This window comes from Diabrotica undecimpunctata, chromosome 4 (assembly GCF_040954645.1).
Source record: "Diabrotica undecimpunctata isolate CICGRU chromosome 4, icDiaUnde3, whole genome shotgun sequence".
NCBI lineage: Eukaryota > Metazoa > Arthropoda > Insecta > Coleoptera > Chrysomelidae > Diabrotica > Diabrotica undecimpunctata.
Window position 1 is genome coordinate 3469562 of NC_092806.1, and position 22020 is coordinate 3491581.

At 32.9% G+C, this 22020-nt stretch overlaps 1 protein-coding gene across 1 annotated transcript in view; it reads right to left on the minus strand.

Moving 5' to 3' along the window:
• The window catches only part of Drip (aquaporin homolog protein drip), a 98652-nt gene extending 77015 nt beyond the window's left edge, over positions 1 to 21637 (minus strand). Inside the window, exon 1 of the mRNA XM_072528686.1 lies at positions 21436 to 21637. Within this exon, the coding sequence (XP_072384787.1) occupies positions 21436 to 21451 (16 nt within the window). The 5' untranslated portion in view covers positions 21452 to 21637. The remainder of the gene's footprint in view (positions 1 to 21435) is intronic.
• Positions 21638 to 22020: the final 383 nt, after the last annotated feature.

Sequence of the window (22020 nt, forward strand, 5' to 3'; positions counted from 1 at the left end):
TCTGTAATTTATTCATGGATAAAACAAAGGAAAAGTATACAGAATGGAAAACAAAGAAATAAAAATACTCTCTTATGCAGACGACGCAATATTGATAGCCCTAGATGAAGATAGTCTGCAAAGACTGGTCCACAGATTTAACATAAGAGCAAAAGAATTTAATATGACAATCTCATCTCAGAAAACTAAAACAATAGTAGTCAGCAAAGAACCAACCAGATGTAAAATAGAAATTGATGGCATCAGTATTGAACAAATAATGGAAATGTAATATCTGGGAATTACACTGTCTAGCTATGGAGACCAGGACAAAGAAGTGAGAGATCAAGTACAAAAAGCAAACAGACTGGCAGGATGCCTTAATAACACTATATGGCGAAACAGACACATTAATATTGAGATGAAGTCAAGAATTTATAAAGCCAGTGTAAAACCAATAATGAGATATGCCTCAGAAACAAGATCCGAGACAGCCACAACACAAAGGCTACTGGAAATGGCAGAGACGAGAAGAATTACAGGAAATACGCTAAGAAGTCGAAAGAGAAGTGAAGACATTAGAAGAAAATGTACCGTACAGTGTATAAATAAATAGACACAAAATAGAAAAAAAGATAGAAAAAGAGATAAGTCACCAATCGGCAGAAGAAGTATCGGATGACCGCGCAAAAGATGGAGTGACAACCTTCCATAGAGGTATAAATGCATCAATGAACAAGCAGAATTACTTATAAAGAGGAAGAAGAAGAAGAAGAATTTAATGATGGCTTCCGAAGCCATTTGAGAAGAAAAAGGTATTAAAAAAATCCGAAATTCAAACAGCAACTCACACATATCAATAACAATTATTATATATTAATAGGTACCACAATCAAAATAGGTACCACAATTAGAAAGACAAAAGGTAAATTTACGTGAGTCAGTATAATTAGTACAGAATACTCCAAGCATATTCTCAAAGAGACACTTACTAAAAAGAAGAAGAACAAGAATAAAGGGGTACCAATTGCCATACGTTAATTATTAAAAAATATATGAATAAATGAGAGATGTGAGTAGCCTGAAAAATAAATCTGTTTGTCTTCTAAGACAATGGCTAAGTTTATTATGCCTAAATCATGGGCGACAACTAAAGTGGAAAAAGGAAAATTTTCTTCTATAACAGGCACAAAATTAACGTGCTACTATGGCACAGGCGTATCAAAATAAAAATATGTTCATTAATTATCAAAGAGTCCATCATATTTTAACTATATCATTTTAATATTAAATATTAAAACTTTAACAAAACTTTTCCTACCTGACATTGTTTACAACTGATTAAAATTCACTAACAAATTCAAATACTCTGGTTGCTTACTACAAGTACTTACTACAACTGAGTTAAAAAAAATTTTAAGCTGCAAATTACTTGTTAACTAAGTCATTTAAGTATTAAATCAGCATAAAAACACTATATGTAATGCAAAGATATGTTTTATCAAAATTAAAAACGTTAAAGTCACTTAATTGGAATTTTTTATATTGAATGTATGTAGGTATTTGACGGAAAAATTTGCGAAAAAATGAATATCTGTAGTATTAGTGTATCTGTAGTAGTATGAGCGTGAAAAAATTTTTAAAATTGTTTACGTTAATATCGTGCCAATAAATTGTCATTTTTTTGTTATTTTGTGTTGCTGCTATTTGTATTACAAATCGTTAGGCTAGAATGACAGGGTTCCAACTAACCACAACCTAGTTTTGAGAAAACAGTACCCAAAGTTTAACCTTGACACCACACAAGTGTTTTTGATATATTATTTGATTTTTGTGTACACACTTCTTAGTTATATACATAAAAAGATTTTGGCTGGTAAAAAAGAAAAAAATGCTCTTTGGTAAGAAATTTACAATTTTTTTTGTTTACAGTTGGAACCTTGTCACTTTTTAAACTTGACATTTTATGTGTGACAAGGTTCTATGTGGTAGGTGGAACCTTCTGATACCAAAGTTAATGATTTATTTAGTCTGATCCATAGGCATAGTTAGTAGGGTTCTGAAATAATTACACTGGTATAAATTTAGATTATTGTGACTTTATTTTAAAGAAAGGTACAGTAAGTGTTTTTGACCTACGTCAACATTTTCACAGTTTTAATGTGGTGTAGAACGCTTTGTCTTGCAAGGGCATAAACTTTAACATTGACTTAATGTCCTTTATTTTTTCCGCTGAGAGTGTTGCCTTGAAGTTCACTAGGTGTTTGGGTTTTATCAATTTCCAGATTGGTGTGTTTGCTTCAGCTTCTCTTTGCTTGCTTTTTTGTATCACTCTTCCTTTCTTGGACGCCGATACAGTAAACCTCAAGATTACGGTCACTGTCTTCTTTTCCAAAAAAAGAGGTTTTGAATGAGACCGAATGCAGGGATTGTGTGAATTCTAAAACTGAAACTTGGAAGAATGGAACCAACTGAAAGTTTAATACTTTAGAGGATGAACCAAAGTCAAGAAAATCGCTGTCTCTCATCTGAAGTACTCGGATTGGGTGCTGACGGTTCAAAACTTTTAAGATGCGTATTAATCCAAGAGGAGAGTAGAACTCGTTCTGAGACATGCCCTTTTCAATAAGACTATGAGCATTGTCCACTTCTTGTATGCAAGAATGACCTGGCACAGAGTACTTCATAGTTATCTTCTTTATAGTGGGGTTATTGTGCATGAAATTCAGAATTGCGCAAGACATAAACGAGTTCCTATTTTGTGGAACACATGAGTCACTCTACAAGATTAGTTCAGTAATTTCATGCTCAAGTGCCACTTGATTCAAAATGTTGTACACAGCACTAGCCAAATCATTGCCATTGCGTACTCCAGTGACCTCAGTCTTAGCTTAACAGGCACAAAATTTTCCTCCCTACACTTTTCTGTGTATAGTTTGTACATTTTAGCTAAATTGAGGTTTGAATCCAGATACTTTCTTTGTGTTGTGGCCCTACAGTAATGAGACTCAACATTGGGAAAAGATTTTATGTGATTTCTCACAGTTTCTTTTATTTCTTCATTGAGGCGTCTTGAACTTTGGGCACTTTTGCCCCTACCATCCGGCTTGGGTGTATTAGTGACCTCATCTTTCTTCTTATGAACCGTATAGACAGGTTTTTGTGAGATGCTTAGGGTTCCTAAGTAAAATTTTTTGCAGACTTGTACCTTTTAGTTACCAACATTAAAGAAGTACTTAAAAGTGAATTTTTTGTATGATTCTCTGTTTCTATCTTTAGGTCTTTTTGTCTGATGTTTTGTGGTTGTACCCAAGATATATTGATGTTTTCCATTTTGATCCATGCCATGAAACGCCTTACACAAAGCTTGTCTTTCATTTTCACTAATAGATACCCCACATTTAAATTTACAGTCATTTAAACAGTCCTTCAAACTTTTAACTTCTTTAGCGGGCACTACAACTCATCTACGACTCACATTAGATTCCCCTTTTTGATGGCTGATAGAACGATTCTGGCTTTTCCAAGAAGAAACATCCCTTTTTCTTCTCTTAACAGGAGGAGGTTTAGTGTTTGTTATCTGATCAATAATAACTTCTTCCCCAACCGGATTTATAGGCAAATGGACCTCATCATTTGAAGTAGTTTGGTGAGCGCCAGCGGTTGTAGTTGATGGGAGATCAATGGGCATCAACGCTGGTTTTGATTTATTTGCAGTTGTTGAAATATCTGCAGAGACACGCTTCATGGCTTTATTTCTGGGTCGCCTACAAAATACAACTAGAATTAGCTGCTAAAATAGTATGACTATGACTATATACTAGTTTAAAAACCTCAAATGAATCATTTGAAATACCATAAGTCTATTTACTCTCCAAATGGAAGTTTAAAAATTGATTATGTGCAATAGACCTTTTGAAAAGAAGGCTACTTAAAAAAACTAAACTAAAGCGGTAGAACTTTAATGTTTTGAAACATTAAAGTTTTAATTTTAATTAAATTTACATTAATGTTTTGAAACATGTGAATTTAAATAATAAATTATGGAATTTTTAACGTTATTTGTAGTTTGATTTTATAAAAATGACTAGATTCCACGAAGTAAAGGTTTCAACAATAAAAAATATAGGTTAGCTTACCTGTCAGTAATTTCTTCATTTTCGTCGCTTAAACTTTCTGATGATGGGGAGTAAGAATCACCAGAGTGCTCTAATTCTGCATCCTCACTTATTACCTCAGTAATAAGTCGTCCCAACTCATTTAGTTCCGTCATTGTTATAAACAACAATACAAACATAACCTCAATACCAGACAGTGAACATAAACAGCTGTTGCAGTGTGGTTGCAGTTGGAACTTTGTCAAACGATACATGCAAATCTTAATTATTGGTTGAGTGACAAGGTTTCATGTGTCACCTGAAACCATGTCATTCTAGTTTTGTTTTATTTATGTTCACAGATGGAACCTTGGCATTGTAATAAGTCAGAATTGCGTTATTAGCCAGCGCTGTTGTCAGATCAAAAGATAGGGAAGACCAGTTGGAACCTTTTCACACTAATAACTCCAAATATGCGATTTTGTTAGTTGGAACCCTGTCATTCTGACCTAACGAAATGTTATAACATTGTATAGCAAGCTAGCAAATATTTCAAACACTTGCCTTTGCTTTTGGAATTTATCGCAAGGCTTTTGTTCATCTGTTCGGTAGATTTTAAGTATTAAATACAATGACTACGGATTAGGAAGATGAATAATGACTGACGATGAGGATTATCAAACAAATCGACTAGGAGTCTAATACAGATACAAAATATAAAACCAAGAAATAAAACTTGAATGAAGTTACAGTTTAAATTCAAATAGGGGAGAGCGAATTAGGAGTTCAAACTTTAGAAGTTTTTTACAATGCACAGTATTGTACAGTACTTTAAAAAAGCAGAAAAAAAGCAGAAATACATATGTATATCACAGAAAGTGATAAAGTCGAAGAAAGCTGAGAAACAGTTAAGTCTAATATCTTAGCCTCGGCCAAGGAAGTTCTTGGTAAAAAAAATATTAATAAAAATAAATCATTCCCAAAGCGAAGAAGTCCATAGTTTTGTACAGAGGTGAAGGAAAAATGTAAAGAAAAGAGAAAAAAACTTACCTGAAATACATGTCAACCAAAACACAGGAGGCATCCCACAATTACAAGGCAATTATTAAAAACCAAAGACAAGCACTTGTAAGAAAAATAAAAAATGATCACTGGGAACGCTTTTCGAACGAAATGGAACATGATTTCTACGGTCTGCAAAAGAAAATATGGCGCTTCATAAGAGGTCAAAAAACGGAGGTAAAGGAACTAATAGAACCAAAACACATAGAAAAGGATACGTGGATTGACTACCTAAAAAAGCTATATGCAGAGCAAGAACAAATGATGCTAGAACCGGGAATATCCGAAATTACCAAAAATAAAGAACTTAATATAATTGTAGAGGAAGTTCGTAAAGTACTTGAAAAGGTGAAGAATAGAAAAACAGCAGGTAAAGATGAAATACCAAACGAATTACTGAAATATTGTGGAGCAACAATTACAACATTAATTAATAAAACTATAAAATACAATAAAATACCAGAGAATGAGCGAACTAATTCCACCATTCAAATAAAGAGATAAAAAACAGCCAGAAAACTACAGAGGTGTAAACTTAAATACTACACTAAAACTTTCAACTAAAATTTTACAAGTACTAATACGAGGATAAGAGGATAAGAGGATAAGGGAATAGGAGAATAAGAGGATAAGAGGATAAGAGGATAAGAGGATAAGAGGATAAGAGGATAAGAGGATAAGAGGATAAGAGGATAAGAGGATAAGAGGATAAGAGAATAAGAGGATAAGAGGATAAGAGAATAATAGGATAAAAGGATAAGAACAACAGGGTTTTCATAGTGGAAGATCATCTACAGATGCAATATTCGTTATAAAGCAAATTACAGAGAAATCTTTTTCTGTGTCTGATTGACCTAAAGAAAGCGTTTGACAGAATAAGACTCAAAGATATAATCCATCTTCTATATAATAGAACTACCGTCTACCAAAGAACATCTACCAAACAACAAAACGGAAGTCATAATAGATGAACAACTTACAGAACCTATAGAAATAGGCAACGGTATACGACAAGGGGACTTATTGAGCCGCTTGCTTTTCCATTTAATCATGGATGAAATCATCAAAAGCGTTAACAAGGGAAGAGGATACATGAATGAGAATGAGAATGAGAGAGAATGAGAAACAAAGAAATAAAAATACTGGGAATAGCTATAAATAAAAATAGCTGGGAATTACACTGTCTAGCTATGGAGACCTGGACAAAGAAGTGAAAGATCAAGTATAAAAAGCAGATAGACTGGCAGGATGCCTTAATAACACTATACGGCGAAACAGACACATTAATATTGAGATGAAGTCAAAAATTTATAAAGCCAGTGTAAGATCAATAATGACGTATGCCTCAGAAACAAAACGGGACACAGCCACAAGGCAAAGGCTACTGGAAACGCCAAAGATGAGAGTACTGAGAAGAATTACAGGACATACGCTAGGAGATCGAAAGAGAAGTGAAGACATTAAAAGAAAATGTACCGTACAGTTTATAAATGAATGGGCACAAAACAGAAAAAAAGAATAAAATAAACACATAAGCAGAATGAAGGAGGTCTGTGTCGTCAAAATAGCAAGAGATAAGTCACCAATCGGCAGAAGTATCGAATGACCGCGCAAAAAATGGAATGACAACCTTCCATAGAGGTATTAATCCGCCAATGAACAAGCAGAATTGCTTATAGAGAGTAAGAAGAAGAAGAAAAAAGCGTATACAGTGTTAGGATAAAGTATGGATCCAAGGAAATACCTTTTGAAACGAAAAAGACGATATTTATGAGGGGAACGACAAGCATTTAAATCCATTTACTTATTTTTTAAATGTTATGTAATTCATTTCTCGTTTTAACAAAAAGTTTTCTGCCAATCTTAGTATGTGTGAAGTGCAAATAACAAAGTCTTTTAAATTCTGCAAAAACGTACAGGGTATCCAACGTAAATTAAATAAGCTGGGGGTATATAATTAAAATAAGTATATTGGCTCACTTGAAAGACAGATACAAGATATTGAAGAACAAAGTGGCTTTCGTACCGGGAGATCCTGCCTTGATAATATATTTATCCTACGACAAATAATTGAAAAGCGTGTCGAAAGAAGTAGAGAGACCCATTTGGTATTTATAGACCTTGAGAAAGCATATGATAGTGTCCCGTTAAAGAAAATGTTTGAGGTCCTCGAAAGGTCCGGATTGGATTCGACGTATATCCGAGCGATATATAAATTGTACGAAAATGCAGTTGGTTGTGTAAAAATTGGAACCAGAACCTCAAATGAATTTAAAGTCACTAAAGGCCCAAAGCAAGGATGCTGTTTGTCACCGACACTCTTTAAAATATACGTCCAAGAAGCATTGAGGAATTGGAGAAATAAATGTAGATTTATGGGCATCGAAGTGGGACAAGAAACTCTGTATACATTGTTGTTTGCGGATGATCAGGTGGTGGTTGCAACCGATGAGGAAGATATAAATTATATGAATCCAAAATTATTTGAGGAATATGCCAAATGGGGGCTTACTGTAAACATAAGCAAAACAGAATATTTAAAAATTGGAGGAAATTCCACAGATCTGAGGCTTGAAAACGCAGTTATAAAAGGCTGCAACCAGTATAAATATCTAGGAAGCATCATATCAGCAGATGGCAGAGTTAAGATAGATGTACAAAACCGAATAACCCAAGGGAAAAAATGCATCCAAATACTAAATTTATTACTGTGGTCTAATAAAATAAAGATGCATACCAAACTTCGCGTATACAGAGCAATTGTAGAACCAGTTACCACATATGGTGCCGAATGTTGGACGATGACAAAGAATGAACGAGATAAAGTAGACGTTGTGGAAATGGATTATCTTAGAAGGTCATGTCGAGTATCGAGAATGGAAAGAATCAGGAATGAGGAAATACGAAACCGTACAGGAATTAGAGATACTCTTTCAGATAGAATACAAGAAAGGCAATTACAATGGTATGGTCACGGGATAAGAATGGAGGAGGAGCGGTGGCCAAAGAAAGCCTTAAGGTATGTTCCGCCAGAAAGAAGGAAAAGGGGAAGACCACCAAATTCCTGGAGAAGGGAAATTACAAAAACAATGCAATCTAGAGGCTTAGAAGAGGGAGATTGGAGAGATAGGAAAAGATGGAGGCTGAAATGCGGGAAGCGGCAATCGCCGTAGGACCCCCGTTATATGATGATATTGGCTCACTTTTACTATTTATTTGTGGAATGTTGTTTCTATAGTCGACAATTAATTTATGTATGAATTAAGTTCATCTTTTAATTTACTTTTTAGGTCTGTTATTATGTTCTAATATCTCAAATCTTACATATATAAATTAATTCTGTAAATCTTAAGTATTTAAATGTTTTTTATTAATTTTCTTCCTCTATATGTAAACTATCATTCACTAACTCTATATTCCAGTCCTAAATAATTTAATTGTCAAATTATAATACAAGAATAATGCCATTGAACAAATTTGTAATCGCAAGTAAATTATGTTACATACTTAATATTTTGTTTGTTATAATTAAATTTACAGATGACAAAAAAAAACTATTTTTAAATACAACATATATTTATCTATTAATTATACTTACCAAAAATAGGCTCTTTGTGTTCATACAATAGAAAAATGACATGTAATAATACTTGTTTTAATTTGTGAGATAAATTTCAAATAATGATGCAATTTTCTGGTTCCGAATTTTTGATAAATACACTTTATGTTAAAAAAAATTATAATAAAGTGTACTTGTTACAAAAATAGTTGTTACAGTTTTTGAAGGTAAACAAACGAGCCAGAAATAATTATATTTTTACGGTTTGAACATAAAATGAAAGTTCTCATTTCCAGTACAAAACTTGTAAAATGCGTCTAATGAAAGTGACTTTTTTATCACTATTAAATGCTAAATTTATTTTGCATAACAAGAAAAACTTCAACTAAATACAACGTTAATTAACAAGATTATATATATATATATATATATATATATATATATATATATATATATATATATATATATATATATATAAGATAAAATAAAATACCAGAAGATTGGAGAAGAAGCAAGAGAATCCTATTGTTCAAAATGGTGATAACAAACCACCAGGAAACTACAGAGGTATCTTCTAAATACTACGCCAGTGGTAGATGGTAAAGTAGTGCCATAGAGCCATGGCACTATCTTATTTTTATGCATAAACGTATTTGTTATCTTCTCTTAACCTCTTAAAGCCTGTTTTTTTTTGTGTGTATTTCTTTTTATCTTTATAAATTATATAAAATCTGGCAACTGTGTGCGTAGTATAACCTCCGCCATCCACAGCAAAGGTTATTCGATGGGGATAATCTTGTGCTATTATCATACTGGTGCGTCTGACAAGAGAAAGAGTTCACGATCCTTCTATGTAAGGGACATAGATAGAGCTATATTGGACTTTTAATAATACGTTAAATGAGAACCTTTGTTCTGAGATCAAGAGTGAAGATTTACTACTCGTAGTAGATCGTAAGATAGTATCTATTTATTTCGAGTTACTTGTCGCTTCTCGCTTTTATTATGTCTATTAGCTATTACTAAGTTTTTGTATTTATAATTAAACCTTTAGTGCGTTGTGGTCCTGGAAATGCAGTTTTAGGAGCGGTAGGCTTAAAAATGAACTACAACAAAACAAAAATACTGAGCCGAGACCAGACAAATATAACAATACAAAATTATACCATAGAAAATGTTGGATATTATGTATATCTAAGTCATGTCATCAAACTGGGAAAACCAAATCAATATGCTGAAATTAACAGAAGAACAAACCTGGCATAGAGAGCTTTCGGCAAACTAGCATATACCTTGAAAAACATCTCCATTCCTGTAAACTTAAAGAAAAAGGTGTATAACACATGCATACTACTTGTTTGTACCTATGGCTTGGAGACAGTAGCTCTTGCTTTGTCTGGTAATCTGCTAAAAAATTAGAAACAACGCAAAGAGCAATGGAACGAATCATGCTTGGAATATCACTGAGAGACAAGATTAGAAACATTGAGATAAGACGTAGAACGAAGATTAGGGATATTGTGGAAGAAATTACAAAAATGAAATAGCGCTGGGCAAGTCACGTAGCCCGATATAATGACAACAGGTGGACACGGAGAATTCTAGAATGGAGACCAAGGACGACAACAAGAAGCATGGGAAGATCTCAAGAAAGATGGGTAGATGACATAAGAGCAGTGGCAGGCAAACAGTGGATTAGATTGACGCAAGATAGAGAAATATAATGACAAAGATGAAGAAGAGTTGCAGTGATTGTCGATGAAACGACAGACGTTGCTGGTGAATTTCAGTTAGTAATAGTTTTCCGATATTTTTGTTAAGGACGACCAGTTAAGAGATTTTGGAGATATTACGTGCTAGACGGTGCTAGATGATGCCAAATCAATAGCTTAATGCATTTTAAATGTTTTAAATCCCTTATTAAAACATACTCCGAACAAATTAATTGCTCAAAGTTATGATGACGCATCTGTTATAAGTGAAAACAGAAATTACGTTCATTGCTATGCACACCAAATGAATTTAATTATGACAAGTGCATGTTTTATCAATAAGCAGGCTAGGATATTTTTTCTAATTGATCTGGTTTGTGCTTATTGTTTTCTAGATCTCCTGAAACAACAAAAATTTTGGATTGAGTGGTTAATCGCAGGTTGCCAAAATCTTCACCCATTGGAATTTTCATTCACGGGTGTTTATACAAAATACTGTACGTGATTTATGGTCTATTAATTAAGCAAATGGTTATGAATTAAGGCTTCAGGATAAACGTATTGTATTTTTTTTATTTATTTTTTGTAAAATAATGCCTCACATAGAAATTCTTTTTCATCAATTGCAAAAAGTACCTATGCACTGATTCTGTTAAGGTGAAAAAAGATTTGGAGAATTTTGAAGCAGCAATTTAAGCTATAAGGAAACAAATGGAAGTCGTTATCGACAATTTTCAAGGAAAAATAAATGCGTTAAAGAGAGAAACGAATATTGATGAACCAATAAAAAAAGGAGCGGATTGAAGAGGATAGGCCCTGCAACGGGAAGCCTTTTAGAGATACGCGATTAAGTTTATAGCAAATAAAAACAAGGATTATCTTCTCCGAATATTTACTTGCTTCTAATTTATTTATGTCGGAGAAGTTTTCTGCTTAAAACTGAATTACAAGTACTGTATCACAGAGACGAATTACTTACTATCTCTGGGGCTATTCTGCTATTAGTTTTATATGAGGAAGGTTTAAAAGGTACATTTGAAGACTCTATTAAACATTTAAGTTATTAAGGAATTACCATTCCTATCTCAACATTTGGAGCAGAACTCTGTTTTTCGATGCTAAAACGAATTTAAACAATCCTTAGAAATACCATGAAAGAAGAACGACTTAGTGCTTTAGGTAGGCTATCTGTAGAAAAAAAATTTTAAATGACATTGAAAATTTTAATAGCAAAGTCAAGTAAAACTTTACAACCAAAAAAAAAGAAGAATGGGCTTTATATATCAGATACTTTAAAAGTTATAAAACAACTTGATGCGTGTGTGTAAATACTAAAATGGTGTTATAATTTTGTAAACAGACTCTAGAGACTCAATCGTATATCGATTCAAATAACAAACTTCAAGTATTATCAGTAGTACCTAAATACTAGTGGTAAGTTGAGTTTTTTTATTTTTAATTAATTTACGGAATTTGATGAATTTTGGACAATTTCTTGGCACCCCAGAAATAATAAATACCCAGAAATTTCTTTTAATTTCAATTTTATGCCTTTTTTAACAATATCGTGAACCCATCACTAAAAACTTAGTCAGAATTCTGACACTAGCTTTTTAAAGTGATACAAGCCGTTACTGCTGAAATTTACAACTAAAATTTTGCTAGAACGAAGAAATCAGCTCATAAACTTAGCACATGCGCCAAAAGGTACTTGAATGGCTAAATGAGGAGCAGACTTTCAAATCGCACTTTGTCCATATTTTCACATTCTGACTTCGAGGTGGAGTTGGACTCGTCAAAACACCATTTATTAATTAACATATGCATAGATATTCTAAACGTAATATTTCACGTATATTTTTGGCTTCAAAAATCACCTAGACAAACAAAATGCATTTTGTGCAGTAGCGAGAGACAAACAAATAGCGCTATTTTGTTAGCAATGCTTTTTTACCATGTAACGACTTTATTTTGTTATCAGTCATTGTAGAAATCAATAGTATATGATATTATTAGTGCTTAAGAAAGCAGTTTTTTTAAATAAATGAAGGAGGAATCTGCTGATAGTGTGGCATATTGCTTTGATATGCAACAGGTCCAAAATCTCCCAAAAGCGCCTATTACGAAATTCAGCAACTGTCTTTTTATGCATTTCGTGTGACAGATATTTTAACAAAAAACTCCTGTTTTTTATACATGTCTTGAGCACAAAGCAGGAAGGAATTTTGACTCAGATATTAAACATCTAATATTGTTTTCGGATAGAAGTGGGGGTCAAAATAAAAATTCCCACACGGTACTTGCACTCACCTTGTAGTTTTTGAATAATGCCTCAAAACTATTAAAGGCTGGCTGGCATAAACCCCATTCGTTTATGCCAGCTGATCGAGTTTTGGTCAAGTTGAGCTGGAGTTACGTGCCCATGCTTTTATAAAGTCACCAGACAAATATTATGAAATCTATTCTAAGAAAGGACATGGACCCAAGCTGGGCTCTGATTGGACCCTGTACGACATAAAACATGCAGCTCTTTCACCTCAAATAACTTATAGGTATCACTGGAGCCAAAAGAATAATCATAACTCGAGGCAAACAAACTGCTGGGGAAAGTGAAATCTTATATAAAACAGAGGTATTGTATAGAAATGATAACTCTTCTAAAAGTTTTTTTAATTTAATTCAACCACAGAAAAAACTAAGTAACGAAATGCAGCCGGAATTGCCAATGAAACATACTGTTAAGAAGAAAAAACTAGATAGCTTATCAAAATTTTTATCAGGCAAAGAAAGGGCATTAGATACAGAGTTAACTTGGTAAGATTTAATTTTGAAAGAGCAGTATCGTGAAAATACAATTGAAAAGGACCAGACCTGCGATTAATGTGAAGATGGAAAAGAATGTTGCTGTCTTCTGGACTACGACATACATGTCATATGATTTTTTATTCCAAACACGCAGAAATGCATTTTCGGTTCATATTTTTATATTAATTATATAGGGACAATCAAACTACATCTTTTCATTTAAAGAAAACCAAATGGCGTTTTGTTCATCAATCATTTTTTTTTAAACTAATAAAGCTCAATAAAACTTATAAATAGGATAAATTGATAATAAAAAAGTACATTTATTTATATTTTGTGTTTTAATTTTAACTTTATTAATAATTGAGTAGCTGTTTTTCTCACTTCCTGAAAAATGTTAAAAATGGACACAGTGCGATGTGAAAGTCTGCTCCTCAAATACCTTGAACCATTTTTGGATCTCCCTAGATGGCTAAATTGCGGTACAAGATACTTGTTGTTTTTAGTGGGATAATTTGTAAAAATCTGCATGCTTATTATATTTTGTTTAATATGCAACAGGCACTGCATAATATGTACACAATGTAAAGTCAAAATTTTAAAAGTTCTACAAGAGATTGAAGAGTCTGATCTATAACCGAGCCCAGAGATAATACGAACACACTTTTTTCATTATCTAAACACTTTATCAATATGACAAGAATGACCTCAAGAAAACAGCATAAGTTAAATAATAATAAAAGTTACTGTCATAAGCTGTTAAAATAGTTTTCCTGAAACTCACTTGTACAAGATTTTTTAAAAGGAAAGTTATCGGGAAAGTGTTTTCGATGAATTCGCCTCGGCCAGAGAGTTCGTCTCGGTTGTAAATTGAAGAAGAGCAATGTGTCCAATATTAGTGTTATTTCTTAACGTAAAATTAACATAGTAAAGCTATTGATATTATATATCATCATCAGGATCACTATATCAAGACATTTTATTTGTTATTTAACATAAAGTTCTGTCATATGCAAATTATCGTATATATGCTTATCCAATGGAAACAGACGTTACTTCTCTAATCGGATTGTAGGCAGAAGTTAATAGTATTAATCTATTTAGTGGTAGTAGCATTAATTTTAACAATACGTCTAATTCTTGGTGTAAAGAAATGGCAAAAATATACAATTCCTTAGCAAATTAGCATATAGGTGTTTGATTGTACACAAACAATGTACAGCATTTCAATGATTACAATAATTTTGTGATTTTATAAATCATCTCTGATACCAGACAAATGTATTTCTTACAAATTTGAAATAACTTAAAAGTCAAAAGTTTCACTGATAACATAAAAACAATTTTACCGATGATTTAATTGACTTTAATATTCATTTCAGTATCAAAAATTCAGCACAACATTCATCCATACGGCAGTGACAAACACAATAAACTGTATAATATGAAATAAATAAGGCATGCACATTTTGCGACTTTTTAATGCTATATTTTGTTTTGCAGATAAAGTCCACCTAATAATTTTTTTTAATGCGATGGTTTCAACATAAAAACATTATTTTATTAGTAATAATGTTCATGGAACCATAATTTTGTCTATAAATTATTAATTTATGGTTAAAAGACATAAACTAATAATTTCTTACGATAATACGTCACAGGTGGTCAATTTCGTATATCTCTTATTAAAAAATCCCGGATATTTAACAAGATATAAGGATTTTTACTGGCTTTAACCGCTTGTATTGGTTTGGAGTTTATTTTCATTAATTCGAAATTCTTATACTCTGTGCAATTTTTAGAGGCATGAAAATGCCACAACAACCATAAGTTTACATTCAGCAACTAATAAAATAAAGATAAAAAGGGGAGTCAGGCAAGGTGATACCATGTCACCAAAGCTGTTTATTGCCGTTCTTGAGTATGCATTTAAAAGACTAACATGGCAACAGAAAGGAATATCCATCGATGGAGAAAGATTAAACCATCTACGTTTTGCGGACGATATCGTGCTTCTGTCAGATAATCTGGGAGATATCAAAGACATGCTCCAAGAACTGAATGACATGCTACAAGAAACTGGGCTGGAGATAAATTTAGAGAAAACCAAAATGATGACCAATATGGTTCCCAGCGAAGAGATACAGATTAATAACAACAAGGTGGAATTAATCGATAAATACCCATACTTGGGTCATGAAATTAGAATAACAAGAGACAAACAAACCTGCGAGCTAAATAGACGAATCACGTTGGGATGGGCGGCATATGGAAGGATGAGAGACATTTTTAAAACAAATACCCCAATTCACCTGAAAAGGAAGGCATTTAATCAATGCATCTTACCAGTCTTGACCTACGGAGCAGGAACTTTAACGAAAGCTACTGCCGAAAAACTGAGGATAACACAAAGGTGAATGGAGAGATCAATGCTAGGCCTGACCTTGAAAGATTGCGTGAGAAATGAGGAGATACGCCGACGAACTGGAGTAAACGATATTATACTGCGAATCAATAAACAAAAGTGGAGGTGGGCTGGACATGTTGCTAGAATGGAAGACGGAAGATAGACGAAGAGATTATTGGAGTGGAAACCAAGAGCCGACAAGCGAACTCGAGGCAGACCACCCACCCGATGGACCGACGACCTAAGGAGAATAGAAACAAACTGGATTGCAGCAGCTAGAGATAGAGAGAACTGGAGACGTTTGGAGGAGGCCTATATCCAACAATGGATGTGAAAATGGGGCTATTTGATGATGATACACTGTGCATTACAGTACCTAAACACTTCTAGTGCGTTATTTTTCTTCTTGAAATAATATTGATCCGACACCCTGTTAGGGTAAAAGGAAGGGGAGAAAGAAAGAAAGAAATAATATTGATGATGGTCACCCTTTTAACTGTAACATACCACTGGAACTATCCTATTTTTTTTTTCCCTGGACGTCTTCTTTTGAATATTTTGGCATTACTTTATTCTTCAAGTGCTGTCTTCATTCCCAAGATTGACAATCACCAAAACTATAGATATTTTTGAAATTGCTGCTCTTATTAGATAAGTGATGGTGTTGAATAATTAGCTTGGGTTTTTAGACCAGAACTCTCTGTCCAATTTACCTTATCCCTTGTTTAGACCGTCCTAACACGTATGTGCGGCTTTCTTCTCTTTTGTTTATGTCATTAGCGTTTATGCTTGCTGTCGTTCCCTTTTTAGGATCTCTTTCCTTTTTATTATTTTAGTTATTACTCTAATACCCACACGCTTTTAAGAAAAGCAGACGAAAGATACAGATGAATTTGCAATAGTTATAGTTAACCTTAATTAGTGGAGTCAGCACTAGAAGAAAAAATTATTGCCCCCAGGATTTCTTTGTAATCATTTTCTCCTTTTCCTGTCACTTCCATTATGTTATTCGCCCTAAATTCTCCCACCCTTTCATATAGCTCCTCCCTCTCGTTCGTGAACCTTCTGCAATCGAACACACAGTATTTCGTCATGTCGTCAACACCGCAGTCAATGCAGTTGCCATCTTCTTACTTCCCTATCCTTAACATATAGGCTCTAAAAGTGCCGTGCCCCGTAAAAAACTGTGTGAAGAAGCAGTTAGTCTCCCTGTGGCCGTTGGTCACATCTCTCTTGTCTGCTTTGCAGTTTTCACTCATGTCGTACGTGATTGCTCTTTCTCTCTCTAGTGGGTGAATTGGTGACACCCCTGGTATTACTTGTAAAGCAACTGTCAAAGTCGTCTTATATGTGCAGACGACGACCCTCAGCAGAGCAATCCTCTAAGCTTTCTCCAGAAATTTTCTGTATTTTTATTTATGCAACCTATCAGACTAGAACAGACATGTTTTTGATATCTCAGTGTTCCTTTATTTCTTCTGTGAAGATGAAATTAGTGATGCTCCTGACCACATTCTTCCAATTTTTTTGGAATCTTTAGAGAGTAAAATTCTTATAGGCCGATATAAATACCAAATATTCGTATTTTTTTCCCTCTGTTTAGATAATTAAGTAAGTTTAGTCTGTACATTTTATTGAAGCATAGTATTTTTTGTTTAAAATAAGTGATGTATGTCACTGACTTGGTTTGAAATAATAATCACTACAGGTTATATTTATCGAATATCTGATATAATTTTTATCAGTAAAATATTAGATATTTTGATAAGCAGTCTGCCATTGAATAGTAAACAAAATTTGGAAACATATTTTTATGAATAATAACGGTTACAAAAATATAATACCACCGGAAATAAAAAAAACCGAGGATGTCTGGTTAGAAGTTATTTTTAAATTTTTGATTACAGGTAACTTTGTCGTGGTCAGTTATCATTCTACTTTTTTTTCATTCTGTAATGATTTATGGTTTTTTAAATAGCAATGAGAACAATATAAAACTATTAGTAAAGAAAATTATAATTTAACAAATAGATTTGAAGTGGATACCGATACCGATGACAATATACTTTACCATGTATATTAACGATAACCTTATATTTTCACGTCTTTCATTATCCGCTAAATGCGGCAGTGTAATTTATACATCATTCTTTTTTATTATTTGTTTTACATGTGCACATTATCATATGATTTAGTTGATAAAAGATGTTTTATAAAATAATTTAGCTTGATTTAAAATAGCCAGAACTGTTTTTTTCTTGGATTTTTTTATCACTATATTTATTTTCCTTGTACATATGCACAGATTTCTAGTGGGATTATGTTATCTCTTGATTAACTGCTTTTTATGTAAATGAAATTTGCTGTATCTGAACATACATTAATATTGTTTATAATATCCATAACATATACATTTTCACGCTCTCACAAAATTTATCTAAGGTAAACAATGTTAAATCATTAGGTATTATATTGTAACTAATTTATTTTATAGGATAAAATAAAATTAATTTCTGCAAAATATAGATTGGTGCATTGTTAAACTTAAGTATCTTTGTTAAATTTTTTTAAACTTTTAGATTTTCTGATAATCTCATTAGTTTTTTTCCAGTTTTAACGATTGAATCTTAATTCCCAGCTTTAGGTACTAGTTGTCTATTCATGCTTTAAAGCTCGCACGATCTTTTCATGGTGGGAGTTTGCTAGTACCACACTTCTTTCTTTAATATAACCATGGTATTTGTATTAAGCTTCTTCACAATTCATGAAAAATCGTCAGCAATTGGTCTTGTTCGCAGTAATATTACAGCAGAACTTTGATGGAAAATGGAGAATCAGCAAATGACCCAATGATTACTATACTGCGCTGTTTAGTCCAATTTATAAGAAAGCTGTAACTACAAAATGTAGTAACCACCTAACTATCTCACTAATTTCACACTCAAGTAAAGCGCACAGTTGCTCGAGAATTCAAAGTTCCTTTAATCATCTGGTTTCTGGATTACCAAAAGTTTTTTGACTGTGTAAACTCGAAAGTTTTGTGGAAAATTCTACACGAGATGGAAGTTCCTGATCATCTTTTAACTCTGATAAAGAGCCTATACGAGAATAATGAAACCAAAATAAGAGTTAAAAACCATAACTCTAACTCTTTTTAAGACAATAAGGAAGTGCACCAACGATGATTTTTATCTCAAAGTGTCTTCAACTTCTATGGGGAACAGATAACGAGAAAAGCACGTGGCAAATGGCAATATCACGGGCAAAAAGATCTCAAACTTGAGATATGCAGACGATATAGCTCTACTACTATATCCAAAAACAAATTTACGGCTACTATAGTTAATTAAAACCGAAAGAAATAGATACTGATTGAAATACTTGACAAAAATATAATTTTATAATTGAATGGATTATATGAGTATTCACATTAGCAGTTCATTAAAATTACTGCAATATTTGAGGCAACAAAATTCAACCAATTTTGAAATTCTTCATCACCTGTTGACGACAGTACGTTGAAGAGTATTAGCTGTGTCATAAAAACATAAAACTAAAACCAAGTGCTGTATTCCTAGACATAATATCAGCTTATGACAAGATGAGGAAATTCTTCTGCAACAGAGATATAAGCATCCCTCTCCGATTAAGAATGCTAAGGGGCTACGTATTTAACAAGCTATTATACGGTGTAGAGGCCTGGACTCTCAAACAAAACAACATAAAAAATATTGAAAGTTTCGAGATGTGGTGCTACCGTCGAATGCTGAAGATAAGTTGGGCTGACAGAGTTACAAATTTTGAAGTAATGCGAAGGATAGGAAAAGACCCAGAAATTTTGTCAACGATCAAACGAAAAAACTCGAATATTTAGGTCGCGTGATGAGAGGACATAAATAAGCATTACTTCAAAATATAATGTAAGGAAAAATAGAAGGAAAACGGAATCCAGGCCGTAGAAGAATAGTGGCTGTACCACTAATGAACTCTTTAGGTCTCTGAACAAGGTCAGGATAGCCTTGATGATTTCCAATCTCCGATAGGAGTGGCACAAGAAGAAGAAGATGACAATATCTGGAAAGAAGAAGTAATCTAAGCTTCTATGAGTGTTTCCTTGTGCGACAATGGTTCGCTTAATACAAAATATGCTGAGTAACAGAAATCTCCAAGTAACTCTTAATGGAGAGATAAGCAAACCAAACCTCCTTAGTAATAGGGTTCCACAGGGCTCAGTACTGGCTTCTTTTAAGTTAGTTAGTACTTCTCAGTACTAACTATCAGAAGATAAGTTTAGCAGATGAACAATAGGATTTTCGTAGTGGAAGATCGTGTACAGATGCAATATTCGTTATTATTCATGAAAAAAATCTATTAGGTGGAATTGATGACACATTGAAAAGATGGGTCAAATATTCCAAAAATATTTTAAACGCAGAAAATCAACATCAAAGTCAACAAAACCAACTATCAGATGAAGTAACACTGAAAAAAATGTAAAGAACAAGTACCTACCAAGCAAGCAAATCGATTATAAATTTTTTAAAGTGTGGCGAAAAGTTATAAAATGAAAGTGTTTTCATGTTATATGAAAAACCAAATTTAAAAATGATCTGGGCAAATATCAAAAAGGCTTTAGTCCAAACATATCACTAATAAACTAAATTTTTACAATTAAATAAATTTTAAGCAGCTCATGTGAATTCAATTAAGCATTAAAAATGTTTTTTTATTTACAATAGGCGTACGATACAATAAACATTTTAAAGCCCTAAAGAATTCTAACATGTCCAATTCCTTTATTTTACAGTGGAATCTTAATGGGTTTTATACCCATTTGGAACAGTTAAAACTATTAATAAATGAATTATGCCCAAAGATCTTATGTCTTCAAGAAACTCATTTTAAACAAGTTAATATAAATCTTCGAAATTATCAATGTTTTCCAAAAAACCGAGTAGCACAACAGACCAGTGGCGGAGTAGCTATCTTCATGCTCTAACCCATTGACTGTGAAACACATCCTGCTTGATTGTCCAAAGAGAGAGAACTGTCTTGATCTCAAGAGAGTTCTCACCAAAAAAATTTCGACAGTGTTAAGCTGTTTAAAAGACATCAAGTTATTCAATTTTATTTAATGTAATATTTCATATATTTGTTATATCCACTAATAACCCTACGCGGTTGATGTGGTTTTGTGTTTAAATAAAAAAAAAATATATTTAGAATCATAAATGCGTACTCAGTGATACTAAATGTAAAGAAGTACTAGAAGAGCAAGTTCCGGATAATAACAAATTATTGGAAATATACGAACAAAAAATACCCATACTTGATATGATTCAAAAATTAAAAAGATTGTTAAGATGTTACCAATCTACAATAAAAGTAAGAAGAATTCCAAAAAAAATAACACTGAGGCTGGTAACAAAAAAGGGGGACGTCATCGAAGCAACTGGACGACGTCCTCCTTTTTTGTAATAATAGGAATAAAACAAGATATTTATGATATTAATGTAGAGTACAAGACTGAAAAAATCTACAATAGCACAGAAAGAAGTATAATGTACCTTAGAGGCCCAAAACTTCGTTACTGGTGTATAAAGTGTTAAGCTGAACTAAAATTATATAGTATTTAGAACTAGGACTAGTCACTGAAAAAAATGTTTTGCCGTTCTTCAAGAATATTCAATCTTTGTTAATACGATTTTTAAAATATAAAAAATATATCTAATATGACAGAAGAATTAACTCAAATATTTTTAAAAAGAATTTAAAAAAACTTAATAATCTTGAATGAAAATTTTCAAAACTCACCCCCTGTTCTACCCATTTTTGTAGTTACTGAACACCCAAACCGCGACTTGACCAAAAAACGTGACTAAAGCGCTGTATGGCTCCAACAGAAAACTTTACGGGAAAATCAAGTGCGCCCGACTTCGCGAAACAGTTGAATGAAGATAACGCTTTTTATTACGATCAGTCGTACTTGTCAAGTACGTATGTTGCCAGAACAGTCTTGATCTAGGTATTTTAATTCGTATTATGTAGATGTTTATATGAGATTGTTTGTCAACACAGCACCGTCTTGATCATTTTTTTATCAAATCGTCTCCCGTGAAATTAAGATTTTTATGGACGCCTACACATGAGCGGATGTGTGGCATTTTTCACGGGGTATTAGCAATTTGTTACAGTTTTATTTACCGGTCGTCCATAAATCCTTATACATATTCATTAACAATGCAAAATTTTCAAATAAAAATTTATTTGTGTTCTGTTTTTATGATTTCCAAATAAAATAAACGTATTGAATTGTTAGATTTCAGTTCTACTAAGAATTCTATGGCATTATGTTGGAAATTATTATATTTTGTACATTATTCCTGTAAAATAGCCGTG